At 45.2% G+C, this 23399-nt stretch overlaps 1 protein-coding gene across 4 annotated transcripts in view; it reads right to left on the bottom strand.

The window, feature by feature from the left end:
* Prkn (parkin RBR E3 ubiquitin protein ligase) overlaps positions 1 to 23399 on the bottom strand; it is a 1215691-nt gene that overhangs the window by 198830 nt on the left and 993462 nt on the right. For 3 of the 4 annotated variants that reach the window (XR_008221125.1, XM_052750832.1, XM_052750833.1), the window contains one exon: positions 9396 to 9457. The exons of the other annotated variant lie outside the window; for it this stretch is intronic. Coding sequence is in view for 2 of the 3 variants with exons in the window: in XM_052750832.1 (XP_052606792.1) it covers positions 9396 to 9457 (62 nt within the window). In the remaining variant the exon portion in view is untranslated. The remainder of the gene's footprint in view (positions 1 to 9395; positions 9458 to 23399) is intronic. 4 annotated transcript variants of the gene reach the window in all.

Raw genomic sequence — 23399 nt, 5'->3', positions numbered from 1 at the left:
TAATGGTGATTTAGGATGGTTTTATCTATAATAAGTTTTAGAATAATTGTTCTTACTTAGAGGTGCTAATTAGTGGTAGAGTATTTTCCTAGGAAGTACAATGCCCTGGGTTTCATTCTTAACACCAACACACACACATACTCACATACTCACAAACACACACACACACACACACACACACACACACACACACGTGTATATCATACAGGCTTCAAAACAATTGGTGATCTTCTCTTCATTTAACAACTGCTTACTCAGCTCTCTATTTACTACAGTTTCACTACGATGACCATGGGACCATGGCTTTTTCCTGGGACGTGTTGACCTATGTGCACATCAGAGAGTTAACTGACTCCCTTCACAGGTGTCTCAGATGCCAGTGGTGTACGCAGAGCTAGGCTCCTCTTTCTACTCATCAGCTAGAAAGTATGACTGTTATTTTACTTCCGACAAACTCAGGAGCACTGGATAAACAATTCCTTTTCTAAGGGAAGGCAAATGCTTCAACATATGTCTGTGGTTTCTAGTGATTAAAAATTACACATAGGATTTGAATGCGCCTATTGAAGGCATGTCTGTCTGTGTGTGTGCATTGTTGCATGCATACAGAAGCCAGAGGACACTGGGTGACTTGTTCTATCATGGTCCATTTTATTTGCTTGAGACAGGGTCTCTTACTGAGCCTGGAGCTTACCAGGTTGGCTAGGTGGCTTCGCTACCTAGGCTGGTCAGCCCGTGTGCCTCATTTGCCTCTGGTCTCCCTCACCTCCGTGCCTGATGTTACAGGTACTTCTAGACCCACTCAGGTTTTAAGTGGGTTCGGGGGATCTAAACTCAGGTCTGTATCTTACTCAGCAAGTGCTCTTGCCCACCAAAACATCTCTACAGCCCGGCATATGTATATACTATACTATGATATTTATAAGAAAAAACTTTTGACCTAGAACTAATAATGTGATAGTATTTGAAGAAAGCTAATGCCCTAAGGAAATAGTTTAGACATGCAATTAGCAAACAGCCTTGTTTAGTTTCTTTCAAAATATGACCCACATTTCCACAGACTCCTTTTAGCCTCTCATGGGCATGACAAACAAATTTTACTGGAAGTTCGCTGCTTTAAACTTCATAAAGAGTACAGACAAATTAGTGCTAAGTGGAGCAGAATATCTATATTTACCTCAGTGTAAAATTCACACAATTGTGGTAGGTAATTGATAAATGGATTCCAATGACAAAACCAACTATCCTTCAACACTCCTTGCATTATTTCCATGGGGGTATTTTTACTTTCCAATGTGGGATACCACTATATAAACAGACCTAATTTGGAGGAATGTGATTACATGGTAACATACACTAGGCCTAAGAAAATCAGTTTTGAGGTAAGCTCAAAAGCAACGAATCAGCCCCAAATCATTTACTGTTGGCCCTTGGAATACACTGTGTGTGTGTGTGTGTGTGTGTATGTGTGTGTGTGTGTGTGTGTGTGTGTGTGTGTGTGTACTAATATTACAATGTCAAACTGTTAATTGAAGCTTTGGTTAAAACCAGTCTGCAAATGTTTAGATATGATTTCATAAAGTGGATAACCCAAGGTAACTAGTATCTGACTTTTCTTGTGAAAACACCTGGAGAAAAACAACTGAGTAGGGAAGGGTGTGTGTTGGCTCACAGTTCGAAGTACAGTCCATTACGCTGGGGAGGTCAAGTGGCAGGAGTTTGAAGCAGCTGATCATAGTGTGTCCACAGTCAGGAAGAACAGAGCACTGAACACGTGTGCTTGGCCCAGGGCGTGATGCTGCCCACAGTGGGCACAGCTTCTTGACTCAGTTAACCCATCAAGATAATCCCCCACAAGCATGTCTAGAGGCCCTTTTCCCCAGTGATCTCAAGTTGATAATTGAGATTAACCATCATGTCTAAAATAATTTATGTTCTTTATATAATATTTGCAAAAGCTTTTTAAAATTGTGTCAAGAAAGTGTATGACTTTTTACCCAAGGAAAATAACAAAACATTTGCTCGTAGTTTATAGAAACAGAGTGAGACCTATCAGTAAGGTCTTGGCTCATTGTTATGCTTTACGCCTTTTTTGTGGAGCAAATTATTCCATCTTTATCTGTTCATTCTCATAGGTTCTCTTAAAACGAAATACTCATTTGAAAGTACCAGACTCCTTCAGGTGTCAACAATATCGTGTTTTAGGATTCTAAATAATGAGTCATAGGATAATACCATGAAATGGACACCGGATTTTGTTGGTCTGAAGGCAGTTAGAAGAGTTGTACTGAGCACATTATCATTCCAAAAGAGGCAGAGGTCACAAGTTCAAGCCCCATGGGGGGCCAGTAATCTTCCCTTTTTTTTTTTAACCTACTGACTGCATGCTAAGTCCATGGAAGAACGTGGGTGATGGCCTGAGGGGTCAGGACAGGAAGGAACTGTGCTTATGTGGCCTCCTGTCTTCCATTTCTCTCTCAGGCTTAATTTGTATGCTTTCATGGGGAAAGAAAGCAAGAAAGAATCTAAATTTTAAAAGTCAGAGAAATGTTAAGTACAGGGAAAAGAGGCTGAAACCAAGATGGGGGAGAGCTGGCAGATGTTCTGTGAGAATGAGTCAGGGCCTGTCAGCCAGCCAGGAGCTGCCTGCCCCCAGGCAACTGCTTGGAGCTAGGAAGGAGCTTGGTTTTATGTTGCTCTGGTGTTTTTCAGAGCATCCTTTTGGGGGCACTCAGGTACAGCTGTTGGGCCTCTCTTGCCTTCCAGCATCAATTCTGGTGTTGGTTAATTCTCAGCTGTAGCTATGGGGGTTCCTTTGGAGATGGGTGAGTGTGGTACTTGTCACTCAGGATCACTGAGAGAGGTGAAGAGCTGCTATTTGGGAACACGTGCTCTGTGCCACACACCAGTGCCAGCCCTTTGTTACTTGCTGAACCCTTCCCCAGGGAAGTGATAGGTAAAGCTTGGGGTCACATGGATGCACAGTCTGAATCCCACACTGCTAGTACATGGGCATTCAACACTAGAACTCAGGCCAGGACTAAAGATGGTCCATTCCACAATAACAACCTGCTCCATTTCCTTCCTTTTTTCCTTTTGACAAAGAGAAAACCAAAAACCTTTGGCTCACTATTCTTTAGTCATGTATTAAAAACTAACAAAAATCCATTCATTATTTACTTGTTTGGATCACAAACATCAAAAACAGTCACAGAAAGACCAATAACTTTTGCTAAAATATTTCCCCTTGCTATGCAGAGGATGTCCTATTTTTTCACATGCATGATTAGAAGGGCTTTTTGTTTTTATTTTTTTAAGCACTCCTAAAATTCTCTGTAATCTCCTTCTTATTTTTCCTCATTTGCAGGTTGTTAGTCTGGGAGAGTTGGTGGCGGTCTCAGTGGTGGCTCCTGTCACCTGCTTGCTGCTCCTGTTCTCTCTGCCATTGCTGGTAATGTTCTTTTGCATCCTTGGACATCTGTCAGCTGCTGATGAAGTGAATTGGCTGGAGAAAGGGCTGGACCTTGTTCACTGCATAAAAAAAGCCATCGCTAGGATGGCGGAATCAAACGCAAGGAGGAAGCACCTCAGTCTCCATCGGAAACATGATTGGGGTGACAGATAGAATCCTGGATTGTAATTTAGGAAGCCCCTTCCGATGCTTGACGTGAGAATTTGCATCTCTACTTCTGGGGGTGGTGGGGTCTTCGGGAAGGAGTTGGAAACTGGCTAGCTTCTTTGTCTGTTCTGTACACTGTTAAACACAGCAGGATATCTTCAGGGAAGGCAGGAAGGCGAGGCTAGGCAGGCAGGAAGCATGCAAGATCTCCTCTCAAGAGTTGTAGCTGATGTGAGTTGTTGAGACTCTGCAAGCAGGAGCCCCAAGCCCTGCCTTGATGGCCACAGCCCCAACGCTGCTATCTTTCACGTCCACAATGTTTGCCTTTTCCTCGATTCCCAGGAGGAAAGCTTGGAGTCGTATTTAGTGGGCAAATCTAAGTCCCACCCTACAGAGAAGTAGGATTTGGCTCTAATTTCCTCAGAAGGAGTTGTGGTCCTTAGGCTGATCCCACCTTCCTTCCTCTGTCTCCCTGGGCACTTTCTCCAGTTCAGGATGGTCACAGCTCTCACCTTGTTTAAGAACAAGTGTCTTCATCCAGTACTGAAGCAGGTCTGAGGTTCCAGGTGGCTCTGAGGGTGGTAGGAGGGAGCACCAGGGTGTTGTTTGTTTACGAGCTTTGTGTAAAGCTGTGGGTGAGACACTGAAATGGGTTCATTCCAAGGGAACATTTATTTAATGAACCCATTAGAACTTAAGCAACTCAGAGATTTTTATAGTGATTTTCTGGTTTGTACTAGATGGTTTCATCTCTGCAATGATCTACCCTTGGATGTGAGCCAGGCTGTACCATGAAGGGGACCTTCTGACACTTCTGCAGTGAGAGGTGCTGGGTGGTTCAGGGGAGCACATGTTTTCCTGCAGAGATCAACAGACGGCATGTGCCGCACTCCCCGCACGGTACCCTGCTGAGGTTCAGCCTTTGGTCTGTGTCCTGTGCACTGGGTTCCTGATCCATGAGAAACAAACTTTCCCTTGTAGTCAGCTTCTTACAACACTTCCTCCTTCCTCAACTTACCCAAACCTCTCTACAGACACTCTGAGAAATGTCTGGGTAACATAATTCTTTCTGTAAGCAAGAAAAGCCAGGCTGCTGAGACCACAAGATCTCTGAGGACACTGTGACACACATGAATGGGAAGGTTCCATTTTGTCACCCACTGTGAGCTGCCTGGAGCACACAGGAGAGCCGGAGAGTACCCCGAGTTCCCAGGAGCCCTTCCCCTGGGGAAATAGACTTGCTTCTTGTCCAGAGCCTCACCCTAGCATGTCTTGTGGGCTGTCAGTCTTGTGTTTCATCAGAATGTCATTGTCACCGATTAATACATCCTGTTTATATCAGTCATTGAGGAGGTCCAGAATTGCATACCATCTCTTCTCAGTGACCCTGAACTTTCCACAAGGAAGACCTCATACCTTCCTTTCACCACATGTCTTAGTTAGGGTTTCTATTGCTGTCAAGAGACACCATGACCACAACAACTCTTATAAAGGAACACATCTAACTGAGGTGGCCACTTATAGCTCAGAGGTTCAGTCATTATCTTCATGATAGGGAACAGGATGGTGTGCAGGCAGATATGGTGCTGGAGAAGTAGCTGGGAGTTTTACATCTTGCAGGCAACAGGAAGTTGACTGAGACACTGGGCTGTATCCTGAGCATGGGAAACTTCAAAGCCTGCCCCACAGTGTCATGCTTCCTCTAACAAGGCCATACCTACTCTAACAAAGCCACACCTCCTAATAGTGCCACTCTCTCTGAGATTACGGGGGCCAATTACATTCAAACTACACCACCACCACATCTTTCAGCTGCCCCAGCCTCTGAGACTCCTGCCCCATGTCTCGAGACTCATGGGAGGACTTCAGTCCCTTCTCCATGACCGGCAGTTGACTTTATCATATTTCTCTCTATCTCCCGCTATTGACACTGGATGGCAAGGGCCCAAAAATGCTGGTTCTCCTCTTTTTCTTCTAACCCATCAATGTTCATTCCAAGCCACCAGGCCACATACACTCTGCCCTGCTGCTACTTTTCACCATTAGCTCCTGGCTTCTCCCTCTGCCTCCAATTCTTCAGTGGTTAGCTATCGCCATTACCCTCTGAATTCTCTCCAGTGGAGCTTAGTGTCTACATGATAAAACATCTCATCCAATGACATAACCTCACTCATTCCATCCTTATCCTAACCCAGCACCCAGCACCCCTGGATCTCTGGCTTCGTCATCTCCCATCAGGGTCCTCCTTCCACACCTTGTATCCCGTACTCATTCTTTAGTCAGTAACTGTTTTTGTAGTCAGCCCGACCCACACCCAAAGCCCAGTGTGTTGTGTAATCAATAGCTAATCTATGTCTCTCTTCCCTCCCCTTTCCCACCTTTCTGCTCCTCTAGATGAATTCTCAGAGGACGGCACTAGAATCCCCTCCCTGGATTCACGCTCCTCTGTTCCCTGATTACCCTGCAAGGACTGTGCACTGTCTCGCCTCCATTCTCCTACTTTAGTTTTGGATTTCTCTAGGACAGTGGCCGTCATCACACATGATATATACTGAACATGCCTATGGATATATGACAGAGCTTCTTTTTCCCAATCTAAAGTGATGCTGATGGCAATTTCTTTTTTACACTTCTATCCCTATGACCTAGAATGATTGATAGCACACAGTAGGTGCTCAGTATTGTCTTCTTTCCTATTTTCCCTTTAATGAAAGGAAAGAAGGAATGAAGTTTGGTTTTCTAGGACATAGACATCAATATTACAGTGATGTACTATGTTGCCATAACTAATCAGGGTAATATTAATTTTGATTATTGCTTGATTAAATTCTAGGAGAATGCAAAGTGGTCCAACTTGCATGCAAATCTAAGAAGATTATTACAGTTGGCTTCTTTCCCTATTAATTACGCAGTGAGTCTGAAACAAATATGGAAACAATTTGCAAATATTGGTGGGAGTTAGAAGACTCTGTCATCTGAACAGAAACACTGGGGGTAACAATTAGTTCTTTCAAGAAGTCTCAAGTTCTCAGCTCTGATGCTATGAGGTTATCATGGAGATGTATGTATGGAGGAGCCAGGTAACAACCAGTGCCTGCAATGAAGGAAGACTGATTTAGCTTGGACTTGAATTAGCATTTTTTTTTTTTTTTTTTGGTTTTTCGAGACAGGGTTTCTCTGTGTAGCTTTGCGCCTTTCCTGGAACTCACTTGGTAGTCCAGGCTGGCCTCGAACTCACAGAGATCCGCCTGGCTCTGCCTCCCAAGTGCTGGGATTAAAGGCGTGCGCCACCACCGCCCGGCTTGAATTAGCATTTTTATCGGTGATTCTAGAAGCTTACAATGTAAGTAATTGAGGGGCAGGCATACTATAACTTTTCAACAAGGTTGATTCCAACTGCTTATCCTTCCCAGGCTCTTTCTGGTTTTAATCTCATATTGGAAATAGGCAATCCTTCTTTGCCATATACACATACTGTGATGGTGGATCTCACTGTCAACTTGATGAGACCTAGAATCACCTTGGGGATGGGCCTTTGGGCATGCCGGTGAGGGATTATCTTTGTCACATATATTGAGTTGGGAAGACACACCCACTGTGGGTGGCACCATTCCCTAGGACGGGATCCTGGCCTGTGTGAGTGGAGAAAGGGCTGAAAACCAGGAAACACGCATCCCCCACCCCTACCCCGACTGTGGATGTGATGTGAGCATCTGCATCTGCCCCTTCGCCCCACCCCTGCCCCAACTGTGGATGAGAGGTGAGCATCTGCATCTGCCCCTTCGCCCCACCCCTGCCCCAACTGTGGATGAGAGGTGAGCAGCTGCTTCTGTCCCTTCGCCCCACCCCTGCCCAACTGTGGATGTGATGTGAGCATCTGCATCTGTCCCTTCGCCCCACCCCTGCCCTGACTGTGGATGTGATGTGAGCATCTGCATCTGCCCCTTCGCCCCACCCCTGCCCTGACTGTGGATGTGATGTGAGCAGCTGCATCTGCCCCTTTGCCCCACCCCTGCCCTGACTCTGGATGAGATGTGAGCAGCTGCATCTGCCTCTTCGTCTTACCTCCTTTCACCCTTGAACTGAGCGAGTGGCAGAGTAAGCCCTTTGTCTCTTAAGTTGACTTCGTGGTATTTTATCACAGCAACAAGAAAAGAAACTTAGATTCCTAACAGACAAAGACACAGCCCCAGAAACTCATCTGCAAAACTGAGTCACGGCAATTCCATCTGCCTGTTGGGGGGCCAGGGCTGGCAAGAGTAAAAGCCACCAGCGGAATGCCAGAGTAAAAGCCACCAGTGGAATGCCAGATCAACCAGCACGTTGCCAATCGTCCAGTGCAAATTTTGCAAGGACAATTTAACACCGAGATGAACACACTGGCATAGACTCTGGAATTTCACAGAAGGATCAGGAGAGGTACAGTTGCCCTTGATTTCCACTGGGGATTAGTTTCAGTATTCTCACTGGACACAAAACACTGGGGGTACTCACGTCATTTTCTTATATAGAGTGGTGTAACAATATTTACATGTAATGTATACTCTGCCCCTAATGGGCTTTAAATCATTCTCAGATTACTAATAATGTCCAATATAACGCAAATACTATATATATACATATATATATATATATATAATATATATATATTCTACTGTATTTACAAAATTTGTACTAACTTTTATTGTATTGTTTTTGTGATGATTTCTGTGTCTATACGTATGATATTTTTTGTGTGTGGTGCATACACATGCCATAGTGCATACGTGGAGGCCAGAGCCCAGACAACCTTGAGTGTCAGTTCTCACATTCCACCTTGTTTGGGACAGGGTCCCTTTGTTGCACATGGCCGTGGTAGCTAGCTTAGGGGGGTTCCCTTGTCCTGCTGTAGGGACACAGGGATTAGCTATTGTGACTGGCTTTACATGGGTCCTGGAGACTCAGACTCAGGTCACATTTGCCTGGCAAGTGGCTTTATCCTGTGAGCTATCTCCCTAGTCTCTTTGCTGTTGATTCGTCCCCAAATATTTTCAGTCTGTGTTTGGCTGAATCTACAGATGTGAACCCAGGGATACAGAAAGCCAATTTTATTTAATTAATTAATTAATTAATTAATTAATTTATTTATTTATTTTTGGTTTTTTCGAGACAGGGTTTCTCTGTGTAGCTTTGTGCCTTTCCTGGATCTCGCTCTGTAGACCAGGCTGGCCTCGAACTCACAGAGATCCGCCTGCCTCTGCCTCCCGAGTGCTGGGATTAAAGGCGTGCGCCACCACCGCCCGGCTCGCCAATTTTATTTTAAGCAGTCAAAAGTATGAGAATACATACGTGTGTGTGCGTGCGCATGCGTGCCATCCTTTGGATGTCACACATTCATCTGCATGTAGAAAGTAGCTGCAAGTAACAGACTGGGTACAAAGGAGCCTGCAGACCCACTCACAGACGTGTCGGGAATGTCTGTGCCTATTGATCCCTTAGGCGTAATTCATCTCTGCATTTGTTTGTGCATCTGCCACTTTGCAGGGCCTGCTTACTACTCCAGTCTTGAGATGAAATGCTCTGGCAGGGAGCAGATGTACCAATTAATAACCTGTCAGGTCTGATGGATAGAGGAGGGGGACGTGTCCTCACGTGTATCTCTGGCATGGCTTTCTTCCCCATTTCAGGGTGCTGTGGGTCAGGAGACACATGCTGCCTCCCCAGGGAGGGTCCAAACTGTCTCATTAGCGTCCATCTTTCACGACACTGTGATGCGGCCTTTGAAAGTCTGACTCACCTGCTCTTCTCCAAGAATCCTGAAGTGATGGAGCTCTTTAATCAAGGAGTTGGGACAGCCAGCTGTGGGAGAGGAGAATTAATCACAAAAGTGTCACTGCCACTCTGTGCCCTAGTTCCTTTCTTATGTGCCGTTATGACTGCCAAAAGCTGATGCTGATGTTGACGAAGACACAAACGCGCACCTGAAAACACACATCTCACCAAACTGCAAAGGAGCCAGACCTTCAAAGTAGCAATGGCCACTGCTTGGGCTCAGACTGTAACTCTTTGGGAAAGGCCTGTATGTGACTCCAGCCAGACTTGTCCCCTGGAATGAAGATTATGACCTGGCCTTAGCATATCATGGTCCTCTGGCACTTGTAAGTGTGCCCTGATACAGAGCTCGGAGTCTGTGGGGCTGGGAGGGGAAAGTCAGTGGCTGTAGGTTCTCACATGTTGACCGGGTGGTATTTCCTGGCCACTGGGGCCAGGGTTCTGCTCATTAAGGCTTGGAGGAATGGAGGCAGGATGGCTGGGCATCCTGTCTTCACAGGATTGCTGGAGTTTCCGAGACCGCCACTCCCTGTTTTCCTAATCAATACTTAACTCTTGAGCTTTCCATTGTCTCCCTGTAGTCATAAAATGAAATAAGTAAATTATATACTCACACTTACATTTATAGGTGTATACATTTGTAAATGCTTAGTATCAGCTAAAACATGTTCTGTCCCTTCCTCCTCAATGGAATTATTCCACAGTGTTAGGCTGTAGTCATTCATAACATTAACTCCAGAAACAAAATTGATATTAAAAACCTGTTCCTCTGAGATAAGACCCCTGGATTGCATAAATTCGCTGACATTTCCATTAAGGAAATTGGATCATATGCAGAACCATCAGAGATGCACTGAGCCGATTCTCCTTCACTCAGCTCCAGTAGGTAAGAAAGGGGGGAGGGGCTGAGGGGGCTTTCTGGGTAAGGGCAGGTTAAGAAAGAACACGATGCGCCTTCACGTAGGTGAAGCTGTCCTTTGCAAGAGTGTTAGAAGGTAGAACAGGATTACAGTGTAGGCTAGTGATGGGAGATGTCCACACAGGGCTGAATACTGACACAGGATTTTAAAGGGAATTTGGTGTGACGATAACTGTCAACTTGACTGGCCCATGTGATACCTGGACAGGAGGCAAAATAGAATGTTTCTAGCATTTGAGTTGGTGGCTTGAACATAGATCTGCCCTCAGTGAGCATCACACAACCCATCCAGGGCAGTGAACATAAGCAGCATCAGGGAAGGATGCAGGGAAGGATGAAGCCTTCTAGACCGGACATGAACCTTTCCTTGCCCTCAGACCTCAGAGTGCCTGGTCTGTAGTCCTCGGACCTGGGGCTTGGATTGACCCTGCCCCTGCTCTTTTCACCTTTTGATCTCAAAGTGAATCACACCACACCCTGCTGGTTCTCTGGCTTGGGAACCAGATTGAGATTTCTCAGCTCCCATGCCCACATGCACCAATCCCAGCACATTCCTTCCCATGTTTTTGTGATGGCCAATCTTCATCGTCAACTTGACTGGATCTTGAATTAGCAAAGATAAAAGCCACTGGGAAATTCTGTGAGGGACTTTCTCCATCAGGTTCTTTGTAGCAGGAAAGCCTACCCTAAATGTAAAGAGCACCTTCTAGCTCAGATAAAAGGAGAAGGAAAAGGGAAGCTTTTGCTCTTTGCCTGCTTGCCCTTCACTCTCGCTGGCAAGTTCATCTATCCTGTGGATGCTGCATTCCTTCACTGGTATTAGAATCCACTTCAAGTTTCCAATGTGCACTGAAGACCAGTGACTCTTCAGCTCCACACTGGAAATACTGAGACTTCAGCCTCATGGATTGAGCAAATCCTAGGTTCTTAGCCTCTCCAGTGTGAAACAGTCATTGCTGGATTACTCTGACCACATCCTGTAAGCCATGGCCATTTAATAAATCCTGTGTGTGTGTGTGTGTGTGTGTGTGTGTGTGTGTGTGTGTGTGTGTGTGTGTGTATTCATTATACCAGTTCTGTCCTTTTAGAGAACCCTGACATATGTATCCTTACTGGTTCTGTTTTTCTGAGACCCCCTGAGTAACATACTCTGGTCAGTTCCAATTCTGACATTCTATGGCCATGGTAAAGACTGGAACACATTTTGGTCTTAGATATTATACAGCACATCACAGTGAGAAGGTGATTCATAAATAGTCACTGAGGTGGCACAGGTAATTTTTGTTGTTGTTGTTTAAGAAAATAAATCAAAGCCTGAGGCAAATATTTTGTTGGCAAATATAAAAAATTAGTTGCCGCTGTCATGTCCAATAGCATGAAGAAGGAAGTTTGGCTTCTTGAAGTGACAGCTGAGCGGGCCTCTAGCTGAAGGCCACAGAGCCTTGCCAGAGAGGAAGGCTCTGCCTGAGAGGCTTGCTCATTTCTGGTTGCTGTTGTGATGAACATCTAAAGAATTCGTGAAGGAGGATGTGTCACTTGATTGGCACTGTAGCTGAGACATGCTATGGAAATTCAGCCACATGCCAGTCGTCCTACGTCAGACCTCTTTAGAAGCAAGGAGTGATGGTTTAGTTTCCCCGAAATGATGGTGGAAAGAGTAGAGATGGATAGAACGCAAGAGTTGCATCCTTGTTCAGGATTTGCAACCCCAGGGTCTCTGCTGAAGGAATGAGAAGTGCCTAAGACAGTGGTTCCGAACCTTCCTGATGCTGTGACCCTTTAGAACAGTTCCTCATGCTGTGACGACCCCTGGCCATAAAACTACTGCTGTTGCACTTTATAACTGTAATTTTGCTACTCTTATGAATTGTAAATATTTGTGTTTTTTGAAGGTCTTAGGTGACCCCTGTGAAGGGGTCATTTGACTCCCCATCCCCAAAGAGTCTCAACTCACAGGTTAAATTGAAAGGGCTGTTAAACTGGGGATGGTACATAGTCCAGGGTGTCAGGTAAAGATGGAGGACCTGTACCAGTAACTCAGGAACCTGTTCAGGGTCAGTAAAACAGCAGCACCTGCCACATTAAATTAATAGCTGTGATGATATATTGTGTACCTCAATAAAGCTTGCCTGGGGATCAGAGGACAAAGCCAGCCACTATATTAAACACAGAGGTCAGGCAGTGGCAGCACACATCTTTAATCCTAGCATTCGGGAGGCAGAGATCCATCCGGATCTCTATGAGTTCAAGGCCACACTGGGAACAGAGCCAGGAGTGGTGGCACACGCCTTTAATCCCAGCACTAGGAAGGAAGGAAGATGGCAGGGCACAGAAAGGTATATAAGGTGTGAGGAGACAGGAAGTATCACTCTTGAGGCTGAGGATTTCATAGACGTAAGAACGTGGCTGCCTTGTTCTGTTTCTCTGATCTTTCAGCTTTCACCCCAATATCTGGCTCTGTTTTTTTTTCTATTAATAAGACCATTTAAGATTTGTGTTACAAATAGCTTGCTTGCTCTGGTCTTATATTTTACATTTACATTTAATTTACAAGTTTTTATTTTGGCCTTTTAGTTACACAAGTGTAAGATATTTATACCTTAGTTTATATCTAGGTATATCTAAAAATACATTATCATAACAATTATCTGTTCAATCTAAAAGTTGTGGAGTCCTTTTTCTCCTTATCAGTGGTTGTTGACATCACTCAAAATCAAGGAGAAAAATGGTCTCAACTTATTTTTATGCCAGAGAAAACAAGAAACAGAATTGGAAATGAGCTCATCTTCAGAATTTACATTCTGGTACTCACGTAAGACAGGAGTAAAGGATTGATGTCAATGATAGCTCAAAGATAAACATCCTGAGCAGAAGACGACATGATCACTCGACGCACCTGCAGGGTACCACAGACTAACAAACAAGGATGTGTGTAGCATGTATTACCAAGTGGCTAGAGTCAAGGCGCCTGAGACATGCATGGCGTTGTACCCATCAGCTGTGCCCAACATGGGGACATACATACGGGAAGTGACGGACACAGACTGAGTGTAAAGATGGAGCTTCAAACCCACAAAACTAGAGATGTACACTAGGTGCATGGAACGTGTCGGTATAGGGTGTATGAAATTTGTTGGATAAAATCATGCCAAGTTCTGCCGGGCGGTGGTGGCACACGCCTTTAATCCCAGCACTCGGGAGGCAGAGCCAGGTGGATCTCTGTGAGTTCGAGGCCAGCCTGGACTACCAAGTGAGTTCCAGGAAAGGTGCAAAGCTACACAGAGAAACCCTGTCTCGAAAAACCAAAAAAAAAACCAAAAAAAAAAAAAATCATGCCAAGTTCTAACTAAAATAGCACAAGGAGAGGAACTTTTGAAGGACAAGATGCATGCCCGATAGCAAGAAACACTCATGAGGAATCTGCTAGACCTATAATCTTACACAAGGTCACTGTGAGCCTGCAAAGGACATTCCTTCAAGGCTATGTGCTCATCAGCTGTCTGTCCAACCCTGGACGATGTGGCCATTATTAGTGATCACAAGGACCAAGGATAAGTATCTGCTGTGAGTGTCTCCATTTTGTCTTCAAGTCTTTTCCTCACCTCGATCTCTTCTAATATGCTCATCTGTGACAGCACATGCGCTCCCATTGCAACACTTTGCCAGTTCCAAACAAACTCATTCATCGGCGGGGCATTTTTTTTTTTTTTTTTTTTTGCATGCTATTTTAGGTTAATGGGAGACAGAAAAAAATGGGAGTAGGTGGAAGGGGAAAAATGTGGGGTGGGTTCTCAACATGCTACTTTCTGTCATTCTCCCAACTATCCCTTCTCAGCTCCTTAAAAGCCCAGCTCACCCTTCTGTAACACAAATCTTAAAAGGTCTTATTAGCCGGGTGGTGGTGGCGCACGCCTTTAATCCCAGCACTTGGGAGGCAGAGCCAGGAGGATCTCTATGAGTTCGAGGCCAGCCTGGACTACCAAGTGAGTTCCAGGAAAGGCGCAAAGCTACACAGAGAAACCCTGTCTCGAAAAATCCAAAAAAAAAAAAAGGTCTTATTAATAATAATAATAAAAACAACCCAGAGCCAGGTATTGGGGTGAAAACTGAAAGATCAGAGAGACAGAAGAAGCTACAACCAACCTCACCTCACTAGCTCCTCAGTTGATTCTCTTTCCTCAGACTGAAAGCCTCTGAGTCCTCACCTGGAAGTCCTCAGCTGAACTGCTGCTAAAAGCCTCTAGTTCCTGGTCTTCACACCTTATATACCTTTCTGCTTCCTGCTATCACTTCTTGGGATTAAAGGTGTGTGTCTTTCCCAAGCAAGATGTGATATCTCGAGTGCTGAGAATAAAGGTATGGGCCACCAAACCTGGCTCTGTTCCCAGTGTGGCCTTGAACTCATAGAGATCCAGATGGATCTCTGCCTCCCGAGTGATAGGATTAAAGGTGTGTGCCACCACTGTCTGGCCTCTGTGTCTAATCTAGTGGCTGGCTCTGTCCTCTGACCCCAGATAAGTTTTATTAGGGCATTGTGTGGGGGACACACTGTATCACCACACTCTTTCTTCCCTCTCTCCCATTTCTTCTGCTCTGAATTTGTTCAATTGCATATTCAAATATTCCTCCTTAGAAATTCAGCAAAAATACAGCCTTAAGGACAGTGACTACCCCCTTTCCTTTCATCTGATTTTCTGAGAAGAGTAGCTTGTAGATAGTGTCACTGCTGGACACAGCAAGGAGAGGGACACACCACAACAAGAAAATGTCACAACTGGGGCCTTCATACCTTCTGACCCAAGTTTTGGCCTGGCTGGAGTTCTGGTTCTTTACCACCTGCTTGTTTTTTGTGTGGATGTGTAGCTGAATAAATACGTTACTGAAAGCATCCGTTTATTTACCATAATGTTTTCTTTGAGCTGCTGTTTTGAATGCACATAAAAGAAAGCAAGATACTTTGCAAACATGAGATGAAAAAAAAAAGCAAGCAAGCACCATTACTGCTAATGCCATTAACGCTGTTCCCATATCTAATGCTACTGATCTTAAGACATTTTCTTTCTTCAAACAAAATGCAGCTATTGGAACAATCACCATGCCCCTTATCAAGAAGCCATGGTGGAGTTTCTTGTTTTCTAGTTCTGACATGGAAAGAGCTGGAAGCTACTGCTTCCATCTTTACAAGAATAGTTCAGGAAAACTAAATGTCAAGCACTTTTCTTGGGCCCGTGGGAAATCTGATGTCGCCGGGTAAGACACCTCTTACTATCTGGATAGACAGGTCAGGTATGCCAACCTGGGTCATAAACCTATAGGGAGGATTAGCTGATAATTCTGATCTGTTCCTAGGGGGAAGTGTAGAATAGCTAGGGGTGAGAAACATCCTGGGGACTGATCCTTTATGGACTTTTCTGGTCTATACTCCCAGAGGTTTCTGAGGATCTCTCATGGTTCTCTATAACAAAGGTCTACTCTAAAGTGAAAAGGACCCAGGCAGCCCCGTACCCCTAGCCTGCCTTTCTCTATTGGGGATGGGGAGCAGTCACCAAGAGTTAAGGCTTCCTGGAAACAGAATCCTGCATCCATGAATAAGTGCTGGGTATCACTGCAGAGGCTATTTTGAAGGTCATAGTCCTAAGTAACAGCCCCTCTCAGAAATTGTAAGACAGACCTGTAACTGGAAGATTCAATCTATTCCCCATTCACACCGTATTACATTACTTACAGAATTCCAGTAGACTAACAGTGGGGTCTAGCTGCAAGAGCAGCGTTGCACAGAAGAGGAGGGCTTAAGAATCCCAGAGGTGGGCTGGGGACATAGCTCAGTGGTGGAGCACTTGCTAGCATGCAAGAGATCTTTGGTTTCATCCAGATCCCTAACCAAAAAGTAAAGAAGACAAATACAAAACAAAACAAAACAAAAACCAGGATACCAGAGGAATCTGAAACCTCTGCCGCTAGCAGGTACAACCTACACTAATCATAGCCTGAGTCTTCAGCAGTTTAACATACATCTCCACAGTTTCTAGTTCCCTAAATACCATGTCCATGTTTCAGTAAAAAGTTGAAGGCATGCTAACAGACAGAGGAAAAACCAACCAACCAACCCAACCAACCAACCAACCCAACCAACCAACCAACCCAACCAACCAACCAACCAACAACAAAACCACAGCATGGAGAGACAAAGCAGACACCAGAGACTGACTCAGGTAGGACATGATGTTGGGATTATCAGGCAGGGAATTTAAACAAAGATGAATACATCGAGTGCTAATGAAAAAGTGGACTGCATGCAAAAACCTATGACACAGCCAAGGTGGACGGACGCCAAGGAGGAGTCAGGTACCGTGATGAAGGAAAGAAACCCTTTGATGGGCAGGAGTTTGAAGGACAGTCAAAAGTAACCTGCCAAATTAAAATGCAAATTAAAATGGGAACAGCTAAAAACTGTGAGAACCTCTCCAAATTCCACGAAGGCAGGAATAGCCATAAAGAGAAAATTATCTCCTTCAGATCAAGAGACTGAGACCCTGGCCTGAGTGGAGACTTCACGTTCCAGCAGGGCAGGCCAATCACCCGCCTAAGGGACCAACATTAGGTCTCCAATCAGACCAGGGAGTCCACTCTCTTGACTCAAAGGAAATGATTTTCTCATAGGGGGCTTCCACTGCTGCCGGGACAGAGGTGTACATCATATCACTCTACAGCCACAAAGAGAAGACAGACACTGGCGGCAGAAATATTTCAAATGATGAGGAGAAGTTCCCAGGATTGGTGACACACTCGATTTGTCACTTTTCTCATTTCTACAACAAAAATGTGATGAAAGAGACTTTTGGAATGAGTGGTTTCTTTGGCTTACTGGCCCCAAGGATAGAAGCCTGTTGTGGCGGGGAGGTCATGACAGCAGGGATGTGGGGTTGTTGGTCGTATTGCATCCATTGTCAGGAGTCAGGGAACGGGGATGTTGATGCTCAGCTCACATTTTCCTTTCACTCGGTTAGAACCCAGCCTATGGAAAGCTGTCACCACAGTTAGCTGCAGTCTTCACACCTTAATTAAGGGCGGAATCCTTGGGGACACACATGGCTATTGTTCAGTCCCCAGAGTCCTTTCTTTTCTAATTCTCAGTGTCAGTGGTGAGTTTTGTGAAAGGAGACCAAACCAACATCCAGGCTAATAATAATTTACTTGTATGCGATATAAAGAAGGATATAGAAAATATGGAGGGGGCTGTAGTGGTTTGAATGAGAATGACCTCTACAGGTTCATATATTTTAAAACTTGGCCCCCAGTTGTGGAAGAATTAGAAGGTGTGGCCTTGATGGAGGAGTTGTGTCTCTGGGGGTGCAGGCTTTGAGGTTTCAAAAGACTTGTGTCATTCCCAGTCTCTGTCTTTGTCTCTCTGCCTCATCAAGATGTAAGTTCTCAGCTACTGCTCCAGCACCATGCCTGCCTGCTGCCATGGTCCCCCATATAATGGTCATGGACTCTAACCCCCTCAAACTGTAAGCCCTAAATAAATTCTTCTATAAGTTTCCTTGATCCTGGTGTCTTATCACTGCAATAGAAAAGTAACCAAGGTAGGGGCTTTAGTTAGAAATGGGGGAGGGAGGTCAATACAGAAGGAGAGGGAGGGAAGAGGGACAATTTTTTTTTTACCTAAAACTGCATAATAAATACATATACATATATACATGTGTATATATATACACACACACATATATGTATATAAACAAATCAAGTATGACACTTGGGCTGGCATACTCTCCACCAGCACTAGGTGTGAGAAATCTTTGTTCCAGTGGTTGGTCAGGGTAGCCCCAAAGACCATCAAAACAATTACCGTTGTACTTAGTTGCCTCCCAGAGAGCAAAGCTAAGTGCTTATTGCTGAAGACATCACACACTTAGGAAACAGATCTCGGATGATTTAAACTGGATCTGACCCGAAAGCCTCCTTCCTGAAGGTGTTCTGCAAGCTGCCAAGGGAGGGCAGTAAACAACAGTTCTACCCAGTTGTGATGCCTATGAACCACAGCAATGACCGGCATGGAAAGATATCCCTAAAGGTGCAATAGTGGTAGTCATACCTTGGCAATAACCAATGGCTGTCTAATTAGATTTAAAGCTTGCTCACCAGGAGGGAAACCATGCCTGGTACTGGAAACCTAGCCAGCTACTCAGGGTTAGTCAAGTCATGGATCTTAGAGGGGAACCTATGACTTCTGCTTTACTAGACCAGTATAATTCCTAATTCTAAAAAGAATCCTTATACCCACAGGTAAGTGTAGCTCTTACCCTTCATCCAAGAAACTTTTCTTTGCAGCAAATAGAGACTATCACAGAAAGCCACAACTGGTCCAAATGCAGTGAACAACTCTTGAATCTAAGGCTCAGGGAACATCTCTGAAGAGAGTATGGAAAGATTGTAAGAGCCAGAGGACCAGGAAGTCCAATGCAGGGCTATGTCTCTTAGAAACAGGGAAGTCATATCCACAATACTTTGGCAATATGGCTGCCTAAATAAGACCTGAACGAATACAGTAAGTCATGCTTATGTAGAAGGGGGCAATCTCACAGGGCCCCACGCCTAGATGAAGAGCTATGAGCAACTAACAAATACTCAGAGCAGGAGAATTAGTCTTTCCCAGAGATGATTCCTCCTAGTTATCTAATACCAAGTGGCCATTTCTGAAATCAAGTACACTCAAGCAACACTGAATGAATGGACTCAGCAGGTTATATTTACATATTTATGCATGTATGTGTACACAGATACATATGTCAATAATAATAAAAAAGAGGTCCTCAATATCAGTTTGAGAGGAAATGGGGGGACATGGGGGTTCTGGGGAGAGGGGACATGGGAGAAGTTACATGTAGAAAAGGGGGAAATGTAATTACATTTTAGTTAAAAAATTAAAAACAACAGATCATATATGCTTAGGAAGATATGCTTATTATATATTTAAGTCACCATCTTCTAACTGCCAACAAGAGCTTTGAAAAGCACATGTCTTTATATGACTGACAAATGTGGGCCCAGGTGAAAGATAAAGAGTAAAAAGTCTATTTGTCCTGTCGGTCAATATCTCAGAAATGATTTTATATCATCTGGCAAGAGTTAGTATGTGTATCTGTACGTACATGTGTTGTGTGTGTGCATGTGCTATGTGTGTGTGTTCACGTGTGTGTGCACACATTCACATGGGCATGTCAAAGCAAAGCTAACCTCAGGAGCAACAGAGGTATTCTTAAAATAGAGGACCGAGGCCAGGCCTGTAGAGATGATGCAGACTGGAGCCACTGTGATGGACAGTCACTCAGCCCATTGTTGAAATGTCAAAAAAGCTTCCCTAGTACAGGCACCAAACAGCAGATGCAATGTGGTGATTCTGTTTATATCAGTGGCAATCAGATTGAAATTGTGGATTTCAGACTTGCTGGCATTTAATTGTTCAGTGATTAGAGACAGAATACGTAACACGTAGCAGTGTTCTGAAGAAAGACAGATCTTGCCCTTGGACTGACCTCTCCTTCAGTAGGGAATTACTGCTCTCAGCATCCTGACAAACCACCCCAAAGACTGTTTCCATGCTAAAAGGACTGGGGCCAGGGTCTCCTAACAAATTCCATTTTAGTAACAAAGTGTTCTTATGATTAGAAAGATTTTTCTAGATACTAGTTCTAGATGTGGAGTGAGCGACTAAAGTCAGATCCATTCTTTTTATGCAATCATTCCGCATCTCTTCCCTGAGACAAACGTGCAATTTTCCTGAAATCATCTGGATAATGTGCATACACCAGAAACATCAGATGCTCACATCCCTCTCCCTTCTCCGCCACTTAGGCTCGACCTTGGTGTGAGCAGCAGTTCCAGTGGAAATGTGGTGGCCAGGAAGTCTCCTATTAACTGTCTCGGTATTGGTTCATGTGTTTAGTGTCAGACACTGGAGCAGAAGCTGGGGAGCCACCATATCTGTGACCTCCTGGAGCTTTATCCTGAGAGGTTTCAGAGAGTCATTTCTATGCCTTTGCATGGCCAAGCATGCCAGGCCACGGCTCTTCCCCTTGCTGTGCTCACATTCACACTTTAATATCCCACAGCTGGTGTCTGCCTGTCCTACCCATGAAGCATCCTGCCTTCCAGCCTACTCTGAAGTCTGAAGCCGATAGCTAGACCCACCCTAGAACAGACCTCTGTCTCTGGACACAGACTAGACCCACCCTAGAACAGACCTCTGTCCGTGGACACCGAATATGTCACCGCGGACTGTGTCTTGGATGAATAGTTTTGAGTTAGAGACAATTACAAAGCAGTAAATGGAGGAAGACTCCCTTCACACCTCTCTCTCTTACACAAGCTCTTCCTGGAGCCCCCTCATCAGTTCAGAGACAGCACCAGAAGAATCTGGAACAAACCCCATGCCACTAGTTTCTTCCTATATATGAAAATTCACCCTGTGCAGCTTCCCAGCTCTGGGAGCTCGAGGCCGCCCCTCTCTTGTCTCCTTGGGTCTCTGAGGTTTGCTGGTCTTTGTTGAAGAGATTACACTAGACATGCCCAGTTTTCATTGGGGTTTCCCCCACAGGATGTGGGGGATGTGTCAATAAACTCATTTTTCTCTTGCTCGCCTGTCTTTTGCTAAGGGGATGTGTTGATCTGTGTGTTTTTGAGGGGTGAGATGCTTCTTTCCTGATAGCAGCAACATTTTCTGTCTGAATATTCAAAAGTTCTAGAGGAACAATTGAACTTGTTTTGTGCTTTGGCAGACACATCTGCCGGAGCGTGTGGAAGGTGGCCGCGCTTTTTTCTCTACCCCAGACTTCTTGCAGGCTGCTCCTCACTACTGCTGGATTGCACAGCCAGACCTGGGTCTTGGCCCTCCTCCTGCTCCACTACTCTTACTTCCTACCCTGGCTCCCTCGACAGGCTTCTCACACACCTGGAGCTATCAGCAGTCCCTTTTGGCCTGGTCCCATTCCCCACTCCTACCCCCAGCCCAGTCAGGCCACTGCTTTCAGGAAGGGAGAGCTGGGTAAGGATTTCAGGGTTGTCTGCTGTGAGATTAAGAAGGGCTGAGGTGCACTGGGCTTCTCAGGGAGACGAGAATAAAGGTCTGAGGGGCTCACAGCAGGGGCCTTTTTCACTAGGTGCCTGCTGCAGGGGCCTGGACTGGTTGACTTTTCTATCAGCTTGCAGAATCTCACGAGTTCAAATGCCCCTTCGGAAAGCGCCTGTCTAGCCTTCCCTTCATTTCTTCTGTCTTCTCAGTGCCCTTTGCTCTCTCCTCACATCCCCCAACTGTGGCTCTGCCTGCAGCCCTCTCTGCTGTCTGTCCTTCCAGTTCTCTCCAGTTCCTGAACTACTTGGGCAGAGCCACTGTGCCCAGTCTGTCTCTGTCAGTCAACTCAACACTGCGTGGTCAGCTGTCATTTTCATGCAAGAAGCCCCAAGGCCCGTGTCCGCGCACTGGCCAAAGAGATCCTCTGCATTCGGTCCTCGTAAGTCCCAGGTGGTTCCTCAAGGAGTCATATTCCTACTTTCCTTCCTAAGAGCTCACACTGCTTTTGTTTGTACGGTTTCGCTTTTGTTATAGTTGGTGGCTCCAGTTCACATCAGGCTCATTGCTTTTCAGACTTTAGATTCCATCTTTCCTCACTTAACCAAGTTTAGACAGACTCTCTCTCACTCTGAAATCCCTTTTCTTCCACTTTGATCCCTCTAGAGCGCCTCCCCATGGCTCTGGGATTTCACACACAGGCTCTTTGGAGGTCTGTCAGCCTTAGCACGTGTGTGCTCCCACTGACTCTGGGATTTCACACACAGGCTCTTTGGAGGGCTGTCAGCCTTAGCACGTGTGTGCTCCCATTGACTCTGGGATTTCACACACAGGTTCTTTGGAAGTCTGTCAGCCTTAGCACGTGTGTGCCCCCCACTTGACTCTCACTTTGTGGAAGCACAGTTTCTCCTCAGAGCATGTGTTCTGAACACAACGCTTTGTTTTGCTCAGGGAAACGGGCAGAGGCACCAGGAAGCAATTCTTCTGCTGACACCATGCTCCCTCCTTGGTGGGGCCTGTCCTCTCTGCCTCTTTTCTCTTGACCTCCATCCCATCTTAAGGCCCATTCTGCTGTCGTTGGCTATCTGACTTGGTTGTTCATCTCATGCTGGCTTGGCCGTCGCCATGCTCACACGAGCTCAGAGCTCTTTGGTTGTGGTTTCGACAGTTCTTTGCCTCCAGAACCGTTGCATCTGCTGAGTTCACCGTAGATAAAAATAAATTGCGTGCATGGTATTAAAGCGAACTGTGTTTTTACTTCCCTTCATGTTACGGTACTAGGGACTGAACCTAAGACTCACACACGCTAAACAAGTTCTGCCATGCTCGGTTATGTCTCTAGTAAAAACAATTTTTAAATGCTGAGATGGATTCTCACCAAGTTGTCCAGACTGGCCTCGAACTCAATCTGCAGCTAGGCCTTAAATTTGTGATCCTCCTGCCTCAGCCTTCTGAGTAGCCTCCTGAACTAGCTGAATTAGAGACTTTAAAAAAAAAGAATATGAAGCTAGATTTCAATTTAAAAAAATGGCACCTCTGAAACTCTTCCCTAGCTCGGTCAGTAACTGTGACCCACACCCTTTCATTTCGTTCTTACACCGCAACACCGTTAAGTCATCTAGCTTGGAAGCTCCTCTGTGGACTGCACTGCAAGGTCTTCACTCATTCCCACAGAATCACTGCTCACTTAAACAACAACCCAAGGAAGGAACAGAACCTGGAGGGATTAACCCAACCATAGCTCTTCAGAAAGCCTCTGCGGACTTCTCTCGATCACCGTGCTGGAAAGAAGGCTAAACTCATTTGGAAAATACATTCCATTGAAAAGTTAAAAACTGTATGAGCCTTCAATCCCTACACCCCCTCCCCTTTCATTTCCTTGCAGATCATCACAGGAGCAATTGTGATATCCTCTGGGTTCGATGGAAAACCGTGTGCTCCCAGGCTTGGGATAAAAATGGAAATGGCACCGGCCACATGAT

This window comes from Peromyscus californicus, unplaced genomic scaffold, assembly GCF_007827085.1.
Source record: "Peromyscus californicus insignis strain IS unplaced genomic scaffold, ASM782708v3 Scaffold_22__1_contigs__length_63687245, whole genome shotgun sequence".
Classification (NCBI taxonomy): domain Eukaryota; kingdom Metazoa; phylum Chordata; class Mammalia; order Rodentia; family Cricetidae; genus Peromyscus; species Peromyscus californicus.
The sequence above is the reverse complement of the archived record's forward strand: the minus strand, read 5'-3'. Positions and strand labels throughout refer to the sequence as shown.